At 37.2% G+C, this 21,670-nt stretch overlaps 1 protein-coding gene across 1 annotated transcript in view; it reads left to right on the top strand.

The window, feature by feature from the left end:
* Nucleotides 1–21,670, top strand: part of LOC106504254 — an 86,531-nt gene that overhangs the window by 41,006 nt on the left and 23,855 nt on the right. The window contains exons 14-21 of the mRNA XM_021066793.1: nucleotides 1,282–1,386; nucleotides 5,169–5,222; nucleotides 5,923–6,027; nucleotides 6,788–6,838; nucleotides 7,604–7,708; nucleotides 11,569–11,622; nucleotides 12,696–12,800; nucleotides 16,255–16,359. Of these exons, the coding sequence (XP_020922452.1) occupies nucleotides 1,282–1,386; nucleotides 5,169–5,222; nucleotides 5,923–6,027; nucleotides 6,788–6,838; nucleotides 7,604–7,708; nucleotides 11,569–11,622; nucleotides 12,696–12,800; nucleotides 16,255–16,359 (684 nt within the window). The remainder of the gene's footprint in view (nucleotides 1–1,281; nucleotides 1,387–5,168; nucleotides 5,223–5,922; nucleotides 6,028–6,787; nucleotides 6,839–7,603; nucleotides 7,709–11,568; nucleotides 11,623–12,695; nucleotides 12,801–16,254; nucleotides 16,360–21,670) is intronic.

The following is a 21,670-nucleotide window of genomic DNA, read 5'->3' as shown; positions in this document are numbered from 1 at the left end:
TATGCAGACAACTGCAGTTGTTTCCCTGGGTCTGTTCAGACACAGCCTTGGGCACAAGTCCCCTGTGTCCCTTAGCTTATCACTGCCCCCCAGCCTCCACTCCCCGTGCCTGTTGTTGATCTGCACCACAGGGTAGGCAGGCCCCCATGGACTCTTAACATATTTCAGGACAATGAGCTCTAGTGGAGCAACTTCCATCAGGTTTCTGGGCTGCTTCTTAACTAAGCACCAACAATGGCCACTGCCCTGAAACCAGGTGACCTGTGTCCCACAGCCGAGTTTTCTACCCAGCTGTGGCAGCCCTCGATTCTGTGCCACACTGCAACATGGAGTATGAGGAGCTGGAGCATTCACTCATCTCAAGCTGCGGTGCACACTGAGGTAGTGGTGAGAGACCCGGCAGCCACTGGAACAGTCCTCTAATTGCCTTCTTCACTGTGCCTAGGAGGCAAGCCAGTATATGTGCACTCACTCCTCATGAGCAGAGCCAGGCTTCCCACAGCCCTCTGGTTAGTCCCAGCAGTACTCCAACCAGCTCCCCTGGGTAGGAGCCTAGGCCTGGGGCACCCAATCTCTGGCTCTTACTACTCACTCCCCAAGGTGGGTCTTCATCCTTGTGTCCTCCCTTTCCCTCTGAGTTTCCTCTCAGGAGTACAGGTCCTGACCTGATCGCTTTTCGTCCCTTCTTACCTGGTTACATGGTTCTTGTAACCATGGCTATACAGGAGTTTTCTGCCGGTTTCCAGTTAGTTTTCAGTGAGAACTGTTCCACATGCAGACATACTTTTTATGCGTTCGTAGGAGGAGATGAGTTCCGTATCCTATTACTCTGCCATCTTGATTGATCCCTCCTATTTTGCTCTTTTCTTTTTTAGAAGAACCAAACTCTATATTAGTTTAAAAAAAAAAAAAGTGAGGTAAAACTTTGGTGAAAACTCCATATAATTTATAAAGATGACTTTTAATAGATCTTACCTTAGTCAATACAATTTTTTGAATAGGTCATTTACAGTGTTATAACTGAATAGAGAGATACATAATGCTGATTTCACTGCATTCAGAATTGCCTTGCCATCGTCATCAAGACTGTGCCTTCTTTTATTAAGAGTTCCAGTTACTTTGCTGTGAATGTCAGAGTGCCCTTGGAGAGGTCTCATTGACCTTTGCTCTTCATTCTGTGCTGACTCATGCCACATAGCCATAGACTAATTTTCCCTATTTGGAATCATTTAGATGAACTTTTAGATTCATATATATGTAATGTTGTCTGTCTTCTTTAAGAAGGGGAAGTTGATGTCAGAGATGTGAAAACTACTCTGAAGAACATGGAAATAGACCTCACAGACAAGGAATGCTTGAAACTGGTGGAAAATCTGCCTTTCAATGGTAAGCATTTCAAATACTGATGTGACTTAAAGGGATCTTTTAAGCTTTTATTTTATTTTATTTTATTTTATTTTATTTTGTCTTTAGGAGTTCCCGTTGTGGCACAGTGATTAACGAATCCGACTAGGAACCATGAGGTTGCGGGTTTGATCCCTGGCACCACTCATGGGTTAAGGATCTGGTGTTACCGTGAGCTGTGGTGTAGGTCGCAGATGGGACTCGGATCCTGCATTGCTGTGGCTCTGGTGTAGGCTGGTGGCTACAGCTCTGAATAGACCCCTGGCCTGGGAACCTCCACATGCCATGGATGCGGCCCTAGAAAAAGCAAAAGAAAAAAGTTATTTTTTGTCTTTAGGACAGCACCTGTGGTATGGAAGTTTCCAGGCAAGGGGTCAAATTGGAGCTGTAGCTGCTGGCCTACACCACAGCCACAGCAACACAGGATCTGAGCCACATCTGCAACCTATACCACAGCTCATGGCAGCTCCGGATCCTTAACCCACTGGGCGAGGCCAGAGATCAAACCTGAGTCCTCATGGATGCTAGTCAGATTCGTTTCCACTGAGCCACAATAGGAACTGCCTTAAGCTTTTTTTTTTTTTTTAACTCAAACTATTACCATTTGCTAAGATGCAAAAAATAAAAACTCCTCTCAAAACAACCTAAAAGTAGATTTATTCCGGAAAGAAATTCCCAACTATGCAGTTTACCTTTTAGTTTTGGAATAAGCATCCCCTTCATATTGAATCATGCTATCAAGGGAAAGAAATTTCAGAGGTTACCCTTATCTCTTAGATTACTGTAGATATTTGGGGAACTAAACAAGGAGAAGAGATGATGTTAAACTAGAAGGGAACAAAAGGTGAGAGACAGAATCACACACACACAAAAGTTGTGTATATTATAGGGTACCTGTGTGCCAAATTTTAGATAGATTCACCATATTATAAACTTTCTATAATTTTTTCTTAAATTCTGTTTTAATGGAGGAAATTTCTAGGGTAAATCAGGAAAATCCCAGTTTTACTGAAATAATTTTAGCAAATAGTCACATCATTTCTCCATGACCTGAGTTTTGCCCTTTTTTTATAAATGACAACAAGGTCTTTAAGAACAAATTGCTACAAGGTGTAAAGTCTCTTAAAGGTGAATGAGAAACATAATAAGAATGCAAATGAATATAAGATCCCCATATTATTAAGATATTGAATTTGTGACTGCTGCCATCTGTCATATATGATGATTGTGAATTTATACTTTTTTAGCTTTCAACCTTTAGCAGATGAATCTCATGTTCTATTTTGGAAATAAAGTCCCATAGTCTCCTGTGATTTACCAAACTTTTCAGGAAAAGAAATATCCAATTTGAAGTTTGTATAGAGAAAAAAATTATTAGCAGTGATTCACAGAATTTATTAAGTAGCAAAAAAAGAAAAACTAAACTAGAAGTTCATTTATCAAAGGTCAACCCACATGTTGTTTGGAAGTAAAGAATGTTAGCCTCCAGCACCAGAGTTCCCTGAGCATTTATTGAACATTATTGAAAGCTTAATGTTGTGTAGGCTAGTCCCTAAGACAAGTCTCAGAGGAAGTGGCCTTAATTCTGTTTTCATTGAGGTATAGTTGGTGTACAATATTGTATAAGTTTCAGGTGTATGACATAGTGATTCACAATTTTTAAAGGTTATATTCCATTTATAGCTATAAAATATTGCCTACATTCCCTGTGTTGAACAGTAGCTTATTTTATACACAGTGCTTTGTAACTCAATGCCCCACCCTATCTACCCCCACTTCCGTCTCCCCACTGGTAACCAGTAAGTGACCTTAATTCTAACTTTGTAGTTGAACATCTTTGTAGATCATAAATATTTGTTCTCTGTACTAAAATTGTTGAACATTATTTTTTTTCACTTTAGAGCAAATATTCTCAACCTTAGGTAAGTAGACTTTGAGAGACTCATTGAATAGACTTTAGTGTGCACATAACCTGGCTGAAATAATGAGTAATGGTATGCTGCTCAATCAATTCACAATGGGGTATATGTATCAAAAATGTTTAAGAACTTTTTTTTTTTTGAAGTCACTAAATATTCTTTATGAACCGTTACTTTTCTTAGGTAGGAAAGTTAATATCAACCACCTAGACACGGTTCTGAACAATCTGGGAATCAAAGTGGCAGATACAGAACTTAAAGATCTGCCTCAAAATATATATGTTGGTGGTAAGCATGTTATCAGATATGGTAGTTACCCTGGAGAGAGTTAAGTTTAAAGAACCATTGAGTATATAAATGAAAGAAATGCACTTTTTCACAGGGAGTAAGGAATGCCCAAGCAAAGCAGTATGGTGATATAATTTGTCAGTGACTGATACATGGAGAATGTCACTTGAGTTTATGAGCATTCAGTTAACAAAGCTGAAATTAAAACATTGTTCTTTGATATGTTGATATGGGTAGTTCTTATGCTCTCTACAAGTATCATTCATCATTAATATACATTATTTTCCATCATGGTATATCCCAGGAGTTTGGATATAGTTCCCTGTGCTGTACAGCAGGACCTTATTGTTTATCCATTCTAAATGTAATAGTTTGCATCTATTAACCCCAAGCTCCCAGTCCATCCCATTCTCTACACACTCCTCCTTGGCAGGCAACCACAAGGCTGTTCTCTATGTCTGTGAGTCTAAACCTTGGTTTGTTGTTTTTAACTTAAGATGGACGCAAATGATGTGATAAAATGATAGGACTTTGGCTGTGTTCTTATCCAGCATTTAGGTTCAAGGGATCTCTAAGCTGATGACCAATTTAGTCCCTAGCAAACACCCCTCACAGTTTAACACTAGTCTCTATCTGTTCAGTCCCTCAACACGTGGCAACACAAGGTAGAGAGAGGGAGAGAGAAAGCTGTATAATTTCAGGAAATAAGTGAAAATAATGCTGAAGGATTTTCTAACCACACAGAGCCACTAATACATGTGGACCTGGCAGAGTTAGATCATTTCATGATTGAGGAAGAATTCTACATGAATAATAACATGATGGGCCATTCAAAATAGAATGATTTGGATTTCAAAATATATAAATAAACCCTTAGGAAAAAAGTCAATCATTTTTTCAAAATTTATTTTTTACATGTCTTCCTTCAAAGTTTAAAAGGAGGCTATAGGGTGCAATAATCTAACTTTCTCAGAAAACCACATCCCAGCAGATTTTAAAAAGTCAGCATTAGCACTCCCGTCATGTCTCAGTGGTTAACGAATCTGACTAGGAACCATGAGGTTGAGGGTTCAATCCCTGGCCTCACTCAGTGAGTTAAGGATCTGGCGTCGCTGTAAGCTGTGGTGTAGGTCGCAAATGCGGCTCCGATCCCACGTGGCTGTGGCTGTGGCTGTGGTGTAGGCTGGTGGCTACGGCTCCAATTAGACCCCTGGCCTGGGAACCTCCATATGCCACAGTTGTGGCCTTAGAAAAGATGGGAAAAAAAAAAAGTTAGCCTTGATTTATTCTAAGGATTATGGAATAGTTATAACCTGAATTTTCTTAAATATTAGGTAAAATAAATTTATTTCCATGATTTGCATTTTTATCCTTCAGTAAAGCCTTTTTCGACCATTGTTATTCATTATTTACTGTTAAATCTTGGTCCACTTTAAGTGGATATATTTTCCTTGGTCATCTCATTATATAAATTTTAGATGAAAAGGACTATGTGTTCTATGTTTTTTTTCCTGAGTCCATGTTATTGTTTGCCTCTGATTAAACGTTATCTTACAGCCTCTGAGAAAATTGACCTGAAAAAAGCGATGAATAGAGCAGAAGCTGTTACAGGTGAGGAAGAAGTTACCAAATACATATGATTCTGATTCTTTACATGTATTTTATATTTTTTCCTGTTTTTTTTTAATTCTTTTTTTCAATTATGCTGTTTCTTAGTAAAATAATTGTGCTTTGATTTCCTAGACTTTGACTTTGGTTTATCAATGTTTTAACAACAAAACATAGCGCCACATTTTATTAGGCCCTATTATCTCATTTTTTCCAGAGTAATCTAAAATATTCACTAAAAATACATCTCAGAGCAATAAAAAGAGACTAAAGTTTAATCACCTGCTGGTAATCTCCCAAATAGGAAATTGTGAAAATCCATTACCAGAGTTTTCTTTTGGAGCAGTGGGTTAAGGATCCAGCATTTTCACTACAGCAGTTTGGGTCACTACTGTGGTGTGGGTTCGATCCCTGGCCAGCAAGCTGTAGGTATGGCCTAAAAAAAAAAAAAAAAAAAAAAAAAAAAAAAAGGAAGAAAGAAAATCCATTACTATGTACTGTGCTATTTTGTCTCTTTATTACTAAAGTTAAATAAGTAGACAAATCAATTTTCTGCCATAACTGTAGCCAAATAGGACTCACTCGACTTAATAGTCATTGATTAGTTGGGGCTAATAATTAAACAGAAAAAGAATATTTCATTACTAGAATAATTAGATAGTTCTTTAAAGTCTCACATGTTACCATTTCTATTTTTTTGAAGGAGAGGACGTTGATATCAATGACATAGAAACAATTCTAAGAAATATGGGGATAGAACTCACAGATAAAGAACTGTCAGGATTGATGAATAATTTGCCAGTTGATAGTGAGTACTTCAAATTAACTATAGTCATCCGTGGAATATTACTGTTAGATTGTGCAAACATGGAATGATCTCTGTCTTACTGCCTGTCAAAAGTAATCTTAGGGAGCTCCTGTTGCAGCTCAGCAGAAATGAACCCAGCTAGTATCCATGAGGATCCCTGGCCTGGCTGAGTGAGTTAATGATCCAGCGCTGCTGTGAGCTGTGGTGTAGGTCACAGACTTAGCTCGGATCTGGTGTGGGTGTGGCTGTGGCATGGGCTGGCAGTAGCTCCAATTTGACCCCTAGCCTGGAAACTTCCGTATGCCACAGGTGTGACCCTAAAAAAACAAACAAAAGTAATCTTAGGATCCATGTTACATAATTTTAAATGATGCTGTTATCTTTAAAAGTTATTTGTGCCACATAATTTTAAGTTTGAGAATCAACAATGTGTTATCGTGACTCCTATTATTTGGGTTCAATTATATCTTTTATTAATTTTGATTCTATAAACAGAGCCAAAAATTAAGCTAAATGAATGAAGAAAAAAAGAAGGAAACGATCTAATAGGGGAAAATGAAAATACCACAAAAGAAAAGGAAAAGATATGTTTCAGCATGGTGCAGTGCCAGTACCCCACTCTATATAATTTCATTATTTATCAGTTAAGTCAGAAAATTTCTAAGGCAATTCACCAAATATGTCTTACTGAAATTACTAGTTTCATACTATGAAACTCCGTATTGCTCTTCTGTGATCTGAATAGTGCTTTTTCTTACAGATGGAAAGATCTGTCGAAAAAGGCTGCTGAATGGTATAAAGTTTCTTAAAGGTAAGTGAGAAACAATAAAATGCCAATCAATCTGAGATCACCGTATTTGGCATTTATATTTATAAATATTTATATTTATATTTCCTTGTAATTAAATGGTAAACCCTGTGGTAAACCATTATTACATACTTTTGTTATTTTATAGATCAACCTGTTCTTTAGAAGGTAATTTCTTATGATGTAACTTGGAAGTTAAGTAACTTCCAAGTTACATCAGTCTCTAAGGAAGTGAAGGAACATAAGACTGAAGAGACGGACAGGAAGCAGACCAGGATGGTGGTCAGGTCTAAGCAAGGTTCCTACTCTTCATCATTACACATCCTTCATGATATCTGCCAAATCCACACACCATTCGTACTACTATTAATATTTTTATTTTAAATGACTTACTTTTTAACTCAAATTTTTAAAATCTTAATTGTAATGGGAAACCAACACCCCTTAACATAACTACAAGTTGACTCTTAACCACAATGAAAACAAGACAATATTAGTAAAATTAGAATTATTGTTACCTTACTAAAATTTTCTGAGAAGTTATTCAGTCATCTTTAAATTTTTATACTGGATATGCTTGTCATGAAAATTAAATTAGAACAATAAATTGTAATCCTAACTCCCATATTGATTCTTTGTACTCTTGTAAAGATCTCATTAGACGTTGATCTCTTGGATGAAAATGATAACCATAATCCTTAGGAACTGAGGGTTAACTCCACATTTTGGGGACATTAAATTTTGCTTATATGTCTCTATTTTCATAAGGAGGGAAGATTGATTCCAGTAAAGTGGATACCGTTTTGGGAAACATGGGCATGAACCTCACTGAAGAGGAGCTTAAAGATCTAACACAAAACCTGCCAAGTGATGGTGAGCATTTAGATATCACTGAACCCTACAAAAAAAACAAGTCTCATATGCCTGTTGCTGATAGTCATTAAGAATGCTTATTTGACATGGAGAAGGCATTATGAAAAGCTTAGGAAAAAAACTCAGGTTGAAAGGAAGAACACATCCTGAATCTTGCTGGTTTCATGTGCAAATTAGAGAAAGATTTCAAAATAGCTCTCTCTTGCTTTTCTTTATTCAGCCTTTCCTTATTCTCCCTATAAAGTAGGGAGAATTTAATAGGTTTTGCTCAAAGACCAATCCACCTCTTTGGCCACATTTGCTAAGGTATGACATCAGTATTTATTTAAAGGGTACTTAATATAGGTACAGCTGTCTTTTGTTTTTTTCTCTTTCGGTTCAACTAGAGTAGACCTGCTTTCCACATGGCAGCCATCTCAGTCAGTTTTTGTCTGTCTGTCACTTAACTTGTATTGCAGACAACTTAGACAGCTCTTCTCTAAATCTGTAATTAGCATGAGAGCAGCATTTCCATCAAATGCTGTTATTGAAGCAATCACAAGACCCTACCTAGATCAGTTTAAGCTCTTGGTGGGGAATGCATCCATCACATTGTAAGAAGAGCAGAACCAGAAATATAGGTAACCCATGCTTTTCGAAAGTTCGCTTTATGCCACTTTGCTTTTATGCCTTACATTAGTACTTGTTTTCCATAAGTAAAGGAAATCTGAAGAGGGTTTTTGCTTTTATAACAAAGGAAATTTTTTCTTTGCATTTCGGCTTACGAATGTTTTCACAGTTTCTTTTCCTGCTTTTGTTTCTTTCACTGGTTTCTTTTTGCCTATATTTGCCTGGTATATCTTGGCCTATTCCTTTGTTTTCAATCTTCTTTATCATTTAAAATATATGTCTTTGAAGTTCCCTCGTGGCTCAGTGGGTAACGATCTAGCGTTGTCACTGCTATGGCTCTGGTGACATCTGTGGCATAGGTTTGATTCCCGGCCTTGGAACTTCCACAAGCTGGTAAATTAATTAATTAGGAGTTCCCATTGTGAGTGGAAATGAGTCATCTAGCATCCATGAGGACACAGGTTCAATCCCTAGCCTCACTTAGTGTGGTAAGGATCTGACATTACCGTGAGCCGTGGTGTAGGTTGCAGACACAGCTCAGATCTGGCATTGCTATGGCTGTGGCATAGACTGGCTACTACAGCTCCAATTGGACCCCAAGTCTGGGAACCTTCATATGCCGTGGGTGAGGCCCTAAAAAGGCAAAAAGACCAAAAAAATTTAATTAATTAATTATTTAAATCTATGTTCTGAAAACATCATTTAGCTGGCTTAAAACAAAAAAACAAAAACCTGTCTGATAATCTTTTCCTTTTAATGAAAAATTCCAGTTCAGATTTACTGCAATACTAGATATATTTAATTTTATTTATCTAATTTTATGTTTATTGTTAATTTTCTACTGTTGTTTCTCTTCTTTCTTATGCATAATATTACTGATTTGTTGAAGTTGTCATTCATTATTAATTTTGGAGTTCATATTGCATTAATTCTTAAATTCCTTTTCCTCACATTCACTGTCATACTTAGGTATGACTTAACTCTTACTGGCAACAAAATAACTGCTTTATTCTCCATAAAGATATGCTTTTCCATCAGATATTTCATTTTACCTCTCCCACCCCCCACCCCATACACCTACACACACACACAATCCTAATAGGCTGAATCTTTTAGAATACTCCTTCCTCCCACCACAAACCTCACTCCTACCACAAGATCTTTGGAATGTCTTTACTTCTCTAGCTATATAGTTCCCAACTTTCAGAAAAAACATCAACTCCCAGGATTTACTGAGGTAATTTGGTACTAACTAGAATTTCTCTTAAGTAATCTTCTTTCTATTTTAAGATTCTTTATTTAGTCCTTAATGTTACACATTCAATAACAGATTGGTTTTGAATGTATAAAAAGGAAGGAAGCTTCTGTTCTGACATCTCTGTACTTTCACCATCTCAGGAGCGTGAATGTTTCTGCCACTTATTTTATACTCCTCCTGGGCCTTTGAGTGGTCAGAGGAATTGGAATGCCCTCATGTTGGCCTTTATCGACTTTCACTAGGGTCTTCAGGATTCTAAGTGACAAGCTCTTCCCAAGATCTACTGTTTTCCAGTTCTGTTCCTGTGCCCTGAGGTTCTCTGGTGCTTCCCTAGTCAATGTGAGTCACAGGACTCTCTCCAGGACACAACCAGAATTCAAGGCTTGACATAGAGCAGCCTACACACACCAGCAACTTTTGACTCTCAAAAGGCAAACAGCTTGCAGGTGGTAGTAAAAAGGACATGAGCCATATTCCAGTCTGCATGTTCACAGAAGCCCTTCCAAAATGTTGGTTGAAGTACACATAAAAGAGTAAAATTACAAGTAAAGGAAAATGATCAGCTTTGATTTAAAAAATTTCCTTTGTCACACAGAATGTTTTAATTCCTGCAAATAAATTCCTCCTTAGTTGAGATGAATTTGGAATATTTTTTATGAAAATTTTTAGTGAAATTTTATGAATATTTTTAGTGAAAGAGAACTCCCTAGGGGCCTAGTTCTCAGTGGAAATCCCCAATTAAATGGCTTATGGCAGAAATCTCTTTCATCTTGGGTCAGAATTTTCCCAGCTATAGACCACATGAGCAAAGAAAAAGGTGACAGGATTTACCTGAATCCTTACCATAGTGACCCATATTTAAAAAAAAACCAAAAACCACACACACACACACACACAAACTCTATTGATGCAGAGGTTATTAGTGACCAGGAACACTTTGATAGACAAGGAATTCTCACCACGGAGTTAGCAACATTATTGATATTTGATAGACTTTTGTGGCCATTTTACTGGTACTTTGTGGGTACTCAAAAAGAAAAATTTGTTGAATTCATGAAATAACTACATTTTATTCCATGATTCAAAGATTGTAGCTAGATTTTTTCATTACCATGAAGTATTATTTTGCTGCAGAAAATAAGAAGCATCTTTCTTTTCAGAAATGAAATGACGAAGATTAACCACTTTTCTTCCCTGAAGCATAATATATCAGATGTTGTAGAATATTAGTATTATTCAGAAAATAATTGTGTTTATTGCCATTCGAATTTTTTTTTTTTGTCTTTGTTGTTGTTGTTGTTGTTGTTGTTGCTATTTCTTGGGCCGCTCCTGCGGCATATGGAGGTTCCCAGGCTAGGGGTTGAATCGGAGCCATAGCCACCGGCCTACGCCAGAGCCACAGCAACGCGGGATCCGAGCCGCATCTGCAACCTACACCACAGCTCACAGCAACGCCGGATCGTTAACCCACTGAGCAAGGCCAGGGACCAAACCCGCAACCTCAAGGTTCCTAGTCGGATTCGTTAACCACTGCGCCACGACGGGAACTCCCGCCATTCGAATTTTCGTCTTTCCTCTTCCACCTTCTTATGAAGGGTGTAGCAAAGGGTTAAATTTCTTTTGTGTATGTGAAACAAGCTACTTTTTATATTGAGTTGTAATTGACATATAACAATATAGCAGCATCAGGTATACAACATAATGATTCAAATCTAGTTAACATCCATCACCATACATAGTTACAAAATGTTTTTCTTGTGATGAGATCTTCTAAGATCCACTCTCTTATCAACTTTCAAATATGCAATACAGTATTATTAAGGTCACTAGACTGTACCTTATATTATTTATTTATTGTACAACTAGAAGATTGTACCTTCAAAACGTTAGCTTTTCTGGAGCACTTAAATACTGCTAAATTCATCTGCTCTATGCAACATCATTTTCTTGGATTCCTGTCATATTTTTATCCAATGTATTTCTTGTTTTACAGCTAATGGTAAAGTTGATCTGGAAATGATGATGAATGAAGTGAAACCTTTTTCAGGTGAGTAAGACATTACTAAAATTTTTAATTGAATTCCCACCCTATGTTATATTTTGCATAGTGTTTTCTTTTTTCTTTTATTTTATGGCTGCACCCTTGGCATATGTAATTTTCTGGACCAGGAATTAAATCCAAGCCACAGCTATGAACTACACCACAGGTGCAACAACACCAGATCTTTTAACCCACTGCACTGGTCTAGGAATCGAACCCACACCTCCACAGTGACCCGAGTCACTGCAGTTGGATTCTTAACCCACTGCACCATGGTGGAAACTCCTTCGATAGTGTTTCCTTAATATTACATCATAAATTTATTAATGTTGATGTTTTACACATTTATAATGAAATATTTATATCTAACGTTTCTTTTGCCTTCAAATTTGAATTATGTAGGATTTGGCCATAAAAATAAGTGGTGATGTTTGCCTAAGAAATTATATTTTCTGTTATTTCTGGAAGCATTATTCTGGTCTTAATCAGTGTTTAAATCCGTGGTCACAAATTGGGCACCCAAGAGATGAATCCAATCCACAGTCAAATTTTTTGAAATCTGAATTCCCTCCCAAGAGCTAGAGTGTTTTTTCTTTGGACAAGGCATGAGCTATCCACTTCAGCACAGCCAGTTTCAGTCATTTTTTTCTACCTACAGGCTTCTGAGAGCTTTCGAGTTAATAACTGCTTGTTTAAATAGCCAAAATCTAGGTAGTCATCCTTCCTATATAGGAAGATTAATATTTTTAGAAAATTAAGTTGAAAGGGATGCCATAATAATCACATGATTTGGTGTTAAAAAGACAAAACAAAACAAAAGACTAGACACCTCAAATTACTGTTGAATTGTATAATCTATCTACTTTTCTTCCATGGTGTCTTGTCACTAGGCTTAAAAGACTACTCTCCCTTTTTATGAAGAATCAAGGAATAAGTTCTGACTCACTATCCATAAACACTATTCAAATATGTGAGAATATGGAAGTGAGGATGGCATTATATGAGCCAGTTTTAAGATTTTTCAGGTAATTATCCTTTCCTAAAATTACCGTGTGTCAACAATCTTTTTTCTTATAAAGGAGACAGAGTTGATACCAGCAAACTTGAGAGAGTTTCGGGAAACTTGGGGATTAAGCTCAGGCCTAATGAATACTTGAATTTGCTGAAGACCCTGCCAGTTGATGGTAAGATCTAATGAATGCTACATGGGTTGTTTTTTTATTTTTTATTTTTATTTTTTATTGTTTTTGCTTTTTAGGGCTGTATCCACGGCATATGGAAGTTCCCAGTCCAGGAGTCCAGTTGGAGCTGCAGCTGCCATCCCATACCACAGCCACAACAACTTGGGCTCTGAGCTGTGTCTGTGACCTACATCACCACTCAATGCAATGCCTCATCCCCAGCCCCTATGTGGGTTTTTTTAGGGTGTGTGGTTTTTGTGGAATCATGTGGAAAATTCCAAAATAAAGTAAAAATGCTTTAAAACTGTTAAAAGTTTAATGCTAATACAAAGAAAACTTTCATCACTTACATTTGGATTTAGAAAAATCAATCTAAACCTTTCAGTTATAACTTGCTATCAAAGGCAAAGTTCATTACTCATCCCTTAGGTTGTTAGTCAGCTGGATTTGTAAAATAGATTTTTTAAAAAGGAGAAGAGAAGGAGAGAGGAAGAAAAGCAGAAATAAAGAGACAATAAAGAACTAAAGTAGCTATGTGTTTCTGCAGCATGTAATATATATTTTACCAATAAGTAGATAATTTTGTATGTTGAGAAAAACTACTGTTTTTAACTTATTAAATGAAATTTTTAAAATTAGGAAAATAAAAAGCAAAAGGTAACCACTATTAATATTTTGATGACTTTCCTTCTACTGCTTAAAAAATAGATAGCTAGGAGTTCCCATTGTGGCTCAGTGGAAACGAATCTGACTAGCATCCATGAGGACACAGATTTGATCCCTGGCCTTGCTCAGTGAGTTAAGGATCTGGCATTGCCATGAGCTGTGGTGTAGGTCACAGATGCAGCTTGGATCCTGCATTGCTCTGGCTGTGGTGTAAGCCAGCAGCTACAGCTGCTATTCAGACCGTAGCCAGGAACTTCCACATGCCACGGGTGCAGCCCCAAAAAGACAAAAAATAAAAATAAAAAAATTAAGATAGCTAGATACATACATAATATTTATGAGCATATTAATTTATAATTCTTATCTCTTCACAATTTAACGTGTGTATTACTTTCCTACCTGAAAGTAATAACTAATGTCAAAAATCTGAAGAATATATACCACATCTTCCGAATCCAATCATCTGTTGGTGGACATTTAGGTTGTTTCCATGTCCTGGCTATTGTGAATAGTGCTGCAATGAACATGCGGGTGCACGTGTCTCTTTTAAGTAGAGTTTTGTCCGGATAGATGCCCAAGAGTGGGATTGCGGGGTTATATGGAAGTTCTATGTATAGATTTCTAAGGTATCTCCAAACTGTTCTCCATAGTGGCTGTACCAGTTTACATTCCCACCAACAGTGCAAGAGGGTTCCCTTTTCTCCACAGCCCCTCCAGCACTTGTTATTTGTGGACTTATTAATGATGGCCATTCTGACTTGTGTGAGGTGATATCTCATGGTAGTTTTGAAGATTTACAAGGAGATCCTGCTGAATAGCATTGAGAACTATGTCTAGATACTCATGTTGCAACAGAACAAAGGGTGGGGGAAAAAATGTAATTGTAATGTATACATGCAAGGATAACCTGACCCCCTTGCTGTACAGTGCGGAAAAAAAAAAAATCTGAAGAATATCTTCCCAGTCCTCCATCTATAAATAGATGTGCTGCTTTTTTTGGCGGGGTGGAGGTGCCACAGTCATGGCATATGAAGGTTCATAGGCTAGGGGTCCAATCAGAGCTACAACTGCTGGCCTACGCCACAGCCATAGCAACACCAGATCCAAGCCACATCTGGAACCTACACCACAGCTCACAGCAACGTGAGAGCCTCAACCCACTGAGTGAGGCCAGGGATTGAACCCTCAACCTCATGGTTCCTGGTTGGATTCATTTCTGCTGTGCCACAACGGGAACTCCCTAGATTTGCTTTTTATTTATGGCAGCTTATGGATAAATCTTGACAAATATCCTAAAATTTTGTGAGATTAAATTTCTTTGAGTTGCAAAATGAAAAGTATTTTATGGAGTTCCCGTCGTGGCGCAGTGGTTAACGAATCCGACTAGGAACCATGAGGTTGCGGGTTCGATCCCTGCCCTTGCTCAATGGGTTAACGATCCGGCGTTGCCGTGAGCTGTGGTGTAGGTTGCAGACGCGGCTCGGATCCCGAGTTGCTGTGGCTCTGGCGTAGGCCGGTGGCTACAGCTCCGATTCAACCCCTAGCCTGGGAACCTCCATATGCCGCGGGAGCGGCCCAAGAAATAGCAACAATAACAACAACAACAACAACAACAACAAAAAGACAATAGACAAAAGACAAAAAAAAAAAAAAGAAAAGTATTTTATTTGTTTTGCCAGATTTCCTTCCAGAATATTGTCATTTGAACTCCCACAAACAGCATTGGAGAATGTTATTCTCCCTACATTGTCAACACAGAAAAAGAAAGGAGCATCTCATTATTATGACTTACACTTCACTCCTTTACCACTGGGAGTGAACATTTTGTTATATCTCTTATCTATTTGCATTTGAAATGTTCCTTAGGCAAAAATTTTTACATTCTTTCTTTTTGAAGTTAAGATATGTCTACTATCTGACTGTATTTCCAGAATATCCAATTTTTTATAGCTGATGGAAAAGTGTATCAGAAAAGATTGAGGAAGGGCATAAAGTCTCTCAAACGTAAGAAACATGATAAAAGGACAATCTGAAACCTTTATTTGTATTGTCAAAAAATGAGTCCTCAGGAACTGTACTCAATATTCTGTAATAACCTCTATGGAAAAGAATCTGAAAATAGAATGGATATCATATGTATATAACTGAATCACTTTGCTATACACCTGAAACTAACACAACATTGTAACTCAACTATACTCCAATATAAAAAAAATTAAATTAAAAAAGAAAAAATATGAATCCTTCTTTCCTAAATAATTGAGCCTTTATTTATGCTTCCATAAGTAGATCTACATTTTACTAGGTATTTACCAAGTATTTTTCTGTACTAAGATTTGACAGAAAGTGTTCAGCTTTCTTGGATGTGCCTAACTCAGCCCTAAAGAAACAAAATTAATTTCAAAATACAAAATAAAAGGTGAAGAATAAAGGCTGTCAGAAAAGGATTTAAGTCAAAAGCAGAAAGAGATAATTTGAGAGTACAGGCAACAAAAATCACTGTTTTGCAGAGTATTATGTCAGTCATCTCTAAAAGTTCTAGCTTTTCAATATCTCCAACGCAAAATTGGAGAGCATTAATTCTAATTTTTATTCTCCTGTTAACTGGAAAGACTGGCATTTTGGTGTTTGTCTTGAAAATCTTAACAATAGTACTAAGAAATGAATGAAGTGTTTTTATTGTAATAAAATACATGTTTAGTAAAGAAGAGTGTTAAATATCAGGGTGAATGTGTAGTCCAGTTGTAGAATCATTGACTTTTACTATATTCCTTCCTTTTCCCTTATTTAGAAGGCACTATTGATGGCAGTAAACTCGACACTTTTTTAGAAAACATGGGAATCAACATAACCGAAGAAGAATTCATGGATCTGACAGAAAGACTGCCATTTAGTGGTGAGTGCTATCATCACCCCTGTGCTTTCTCAGGGGTATTCTATTCTTTCCACCTTTATTGAGATATAACTGACCCATAACATTAAGTTTAAGATATACAAGCTGTTGATTTGATACACGAATGATGAAAAATGACGACCACCATGGCATTGGCCAACACCTCCCATCACATCACAGAATCGTCATTCTTTTTTATGGTGAGAACGTTTAAGATCTCCTCTCTTAGAAAATTTCAAATATATAATATAATATTATTAACTGTAGTCTTTACCATACAAAGTGTACTATTCTGTGCATTCGATCCTCATAATTTATTCACCTTATAACCAGAAATTTGTGCTCTTCGATCAACATCCCATTTCCCCCAAACCCAGACCCTGGTAACCACCATTCTATTCTCTGTTTCTATGAGTTCAGCATAAATGTGGAGATATATGTGGGGGATATGGGTTGTTGATATTATACAGTATTAGTCTCTCTCTCTGACTAGTTTAAGTTAGCATAATGCCTTGAAAATCCATCCATGTCACAAATGGTGAGCTATCCTCCTTTCTCATGGCTGAATACTTTTCCATTATGTATAATACACCACATCTTCTTTATCCATTCATATGTTGACAGATGCTTAGTTTTTTTCTGTACCTTGGCTATTGTGAATAATGCTGCAATGAACATACAAGTACAGATGTCTCTTTGAGATGCTGTTTTTATTTTCTTTGTATATATACCCACAGTGGAATTGCTGGACCATATAGTACTTCTCTTATTTCTTGAGGAACTTCCATACTGTTTTACATAGTGGCTGTACCAATTTACAATGAAAAAGGGTTCCTTCTTCTCCACATCCCCACCAGCATTTATTATCTCTTTTTGATAATAGTCATTCTAACAGATTTGAGGGAATACCCCATTACTGTTTTGATTTACATTCCCTGGTGATGAATAACGTCGAGAACTTTTTCATGTGCATGTTGGCCATTTATAAGTCTTCTTTGGAAAGATAGCTATGCAGTTCCTCTCTTCTCTTTTGTTTTTGTTTTTGTTTTAATGGCCGCACCCACAGCATACATAAGTTCCTGAGTCAGGGATTGAATCTGAGTTGCAACTGTGACCCAAGCCATGGCAGCAGCAATGCTAGATCCTTTAACCCACTGCACCAGGCTAGGGATCAAACCCATGCCTTCACAGTGACATGAACTGCTGCAGTTGGATTCTTAACCCACTGGGCCTTGGCAGGGACTCCCCTTTGTTCGTTTTTTTAATTGCATCATTTAGGTTTTTTATATTGAGTACATATTTTGATACTGTAGTTTGGAATTATGTATTTTCATATTAATCTCTTCTTAGATGTATGGTTTACAACTGTTTTCTCCCATTCCAGAGGTTGCCATTTCCTTTCGTTTATGGTTTCTTTTGCAGTGTTTTTGGTTTGATGTTGTACCTCTGGCTTACTTTTGCTTTTGTTGCTTGAGCTTTTGGTGTGATATCCCAAAAATCATCGCCAAAACACATATCAAGGAGCTTTTTCCCTATGTTTTCATCCAGGAGTTTTACAATTTCAGGCCTTACATTTAACACTTTAATCTATTTCAAGCTAATTTTTATGAGAGGTATTAAAAGGGTGATCCAATTTCATTCTTGTGGTGTGGTTACCCAGTTTTCCCAGCTCTATTTTTTTTTTTTTTTTTTTTTTTGTCTTTTGTCTTTTGTCTTTCAAGGGCCATACCTGAGGCATATGAAGGTTCCCAGGCTAGAGGTCAAATAGGAGCTGTAAACCGCTAGCCTACACCACAGCCACGGCAATGCCAGATCCGAGCCATGTCTGTGACCTACACTACAGCTCATGTTAACACCAGATCCTTAACCCACTAGGTGAGGCCAGGGATCAAACCTGCGTCCTCATAGATGCCAGTCAGATTCGTTTCCACTGAGCCACGATGGGAATTCCCCCAGCTCTCTTTATTGAAGAGATTGTCCTTTTCCTACTGACTATTCTTTGTTGCCTTGTTGACGGTTGACTATGTATGCAAGGGCTTATTTCTGTGCTCTTGATTCTGTTCCATTTGACTGTGAGTCTATATTTTTATGCCAATGCCACCTTGTTTTTATTAGCTTTGTAGTATAGTATAAAATCAAGAAGTGTGATACATCCAGCCTTGTTCTTTTTCAGTATTGTTTCAGTTATTCAGAGCCTTTTGTTGTCCCATACAAATTTTAGGATTGTTTTGTCTGTGAAAAAAACAATTGTTTTGTCTGTGAAAAATGGCATTGGAATTTTGGTAGAGATTGCATTATCTATAGATGGCTTTGGGTAGCATGGACATTTTAACAATGTTAGTTTTTCCAACCCATGAACATAGTATATCTTTCCATTTGTTTGTGTATTTTTCAATTTCTTTCATCGGAGTTTTGCATGTTTTATTATGTAAATCTTCCATGTCTCCAGTTAAATTTATTTTGTTTTTATGTTGCTGTGAATGGAATTTTTTCTTTTTCTTTCTTTTTTTTTTTTTTTCGGTCTTTTTGCCTTTTTCTAGGGCCACTTCCTGCAGCATATGGAGGTTCCCAGGCTAGGGGTCTAATCGGAGCTGTATCCACCAGCCTACGCCAGAGCCACAGCAACTTGGGATCTGAGCCACGTCTGCAACCTACACCACAGCTCATGGCAATGCTGGATCCTTAACCCACTGAGCAGGGCCAGGGATCGAACCCGAAACCTCGTGGTTCCTTGTCAGATTCGTTAACCACTGCGCCATGATGGGAACTCCAGTGAATGGAATTTTTTCATGTGTTTCATTGTTAGTGTGTGGAAATGCCTCTGATTTCTGTATATATTTTTGTATCCCATTGATACATTCATTGATTAGTTTAACAGTTACTTAGTTCATTGATTAGTTTAACAGTTTTTTGGTGGAGTCTTTAGGATTTTCTATGTATATCATCTGCAAATGAAGACAGTTTTACTTCCTCCTTTCCTACATGGATGTCTTTTATTTCTTTTTCTTGCCTGATTGTTCTGGCTTGGGCTTCCAGTACTATGGTGAATAGGATTATTAAGAGTGGGTGCCCTTGCTTGTTCCTAAGACTCATTTTTTTATCGACTTCTCTTTGTCCCTTCAAACAGTAGATTGAGTATTTTTTTTTTTTTTTTGTCTTTTGTCGTTTGTTGTTTGTTGTTGTTGTTGTTGCTATTTCTTGGGCCGCTCCCGCGGCATATAGAGGTTCCCAGGCCAGGGGTTGAATCGGAGCTGTAGCACCGGCCTACGCCAGAGCCACAGCAACTCGGGATCCAAGCTGAGTCTGTAACCTACACCACAGCTCACGGCAACGCCGGATCGTTAACCCACTGAGCAAGGGCAGGGACCGAACCCGCAACCTCATGGTTCCTAGTCAGATTCGTTAACCACTGCGCCACGACGGGAACTCCCAGATTAAGTATTTTTTAATGAAGTAAAATAGAATGGTGGAGCTAGGTATTTTTTTATGAGTCTTTATGATCAGTTTTGTGGTGGTGTGTGTGTATGTGTGAATGTGTGTGTTCAGAATTTTAATGTGGCTTATAATCAAAAATTTTGAAAATCCCTGGTTTAAATGATAGTCATATAGCAGTTCTATTTTCAGTCTGTTTTTCTTTCCATCATCACACCCTTCCTGGATGATTTCACTTAACCATATATATTTAAGATTTTGAATTTTTTATCTCAAACCTGTACTTATCCCATGAGTTTCAATCTAGGACAGTAAAGTCTTTTTATCCAGCATGACAGGAGCAAGTAGTTGGTCAGATAATCTAAAAATCCAGCTAAAATAAGGAATCATAAAGATAACATATACATATTTTAAACATTTTATTTGAATTTTAAAAATTGGGCCAATGTCATTTTAATTTAATGTAGTCATACTCTTTGGAGATTTTCTTGCATAAACATACCATTTATCATCTACACTCCCATTTTCAGTTTCTCTTAAGTGGAGCAAAGTGATTTTTTTTTTTTAAGTCGAGCAGAAATTTCAGTCATAATCCATCTAGATTTTAATTCTTTCTTCAACCTTTTTATATTTATCTTATCCACACCAAATTCAATAGAACTTTTAGCAATTTGCCTTTACATAAACTTTCTGAATAATTCATATTTCTTTCCATGATGAACCCCTTTTTCATTTATAGTTCATCAGTTTATATAATGATTAAATCATCATCAATTTAATAAATACATTTATTTATAAATAAGCCTGGAAACAAACTCAACAACTCAACCCATAAGAATACAAATACACTGATTTACTAAAACTGTAACTTACTAGATATGAAAGCTTGGCATGCCATCAGCATTAGTCTAAATGTATTACAGTAGGAATGAAGAGTGAAGTTCAGACCATCATAAATGCAGGTCAATTAAGAGATCTTCTCCTATATCAACAAATCTCTGTGGAGACATAAATTTTTCCAATTGGCAATCCATATTTTAAAATGTTTAAAATATGTATATGTTATCTTTATTATTTTCCCTGTTAAATTCATTCCTAACTCTTGATTTTTTTTTTTTTTTTTGTATTTCTATACCCCTGTTATCCACCACAATAACCCATGAAATAATCTACAAATTATCTTTGGCTTATGCTTCCTCATTTTTTCCCGTGAAAAAATCTCAAATTGGAGTTCCCTATGTGGCGCAGTGGAAACAAATCTGACTAGGAACCATGAGGTTGTGGGTTCAATCCCTGGCCTCGTTCAGTGGGTTAAGAATCTGGCATTGCCATGAGCTGTGATGTACGTCGCAGATGTGGCCCAGATCTGGTGTTACTGTAGCTGTGGCTGTGTCCAGCAGCTGTAGCTCCGATTCGACCCCTAGCCTGGGAACCTCCATATGCTGTGGGTTCAGCCCTAAAAAAGAAAAAAAGAAAGAAAAAATCTCAAATCTATATCTTTGTTACTTAATTCAAATCCTCATCATCCCTGGATTAGACGACTGCAGAAGCCTCCTGGCTGGTCGAACAGCTATGTGTTATTGCCTTAAGTTCATTCTTCATACTCAAGCCCTAATTACTTAATAACTAGCCGTAATACACTTAATAACTAAGGTGAAAATCTAACTTTGTTATTCTTCAAGTTAAAACTGTCAGTGACCCCCTCATAGCTTATATCCATTGCCTTACAATATGCCAGACACAGTGCTAAGCATTTTTATGAATCTTCTCATACAATTTATTCATTCATGTAGCCTGTCTTTTGAACACCTAGCACCCTTAGAGTTACAGCCATAAACAAAACAAATTAGTGTAAACTTTGGGGGACCAGAATTTTCATCTT

Source organism: Sus scrofa, chromosome 12, assembly GCF_000003025.6.
Source record: "Sus scrofa isolate TJ Tabasco breed Duroc chromosome 12, Sscrofa11.1, whole genome shotgun sequence".
Taxonomy (NCBI): Eukaryota; Metazoa; Chordata; class Mammalia; order Artiodactyla; family Suidae; genus Sus; species Sus scrofa.
The sequence above is the reverse complement of the archived record's forward strand: the minus strand, read 5'-3'. Positions and strand labels throughout refer to the sequence as shown.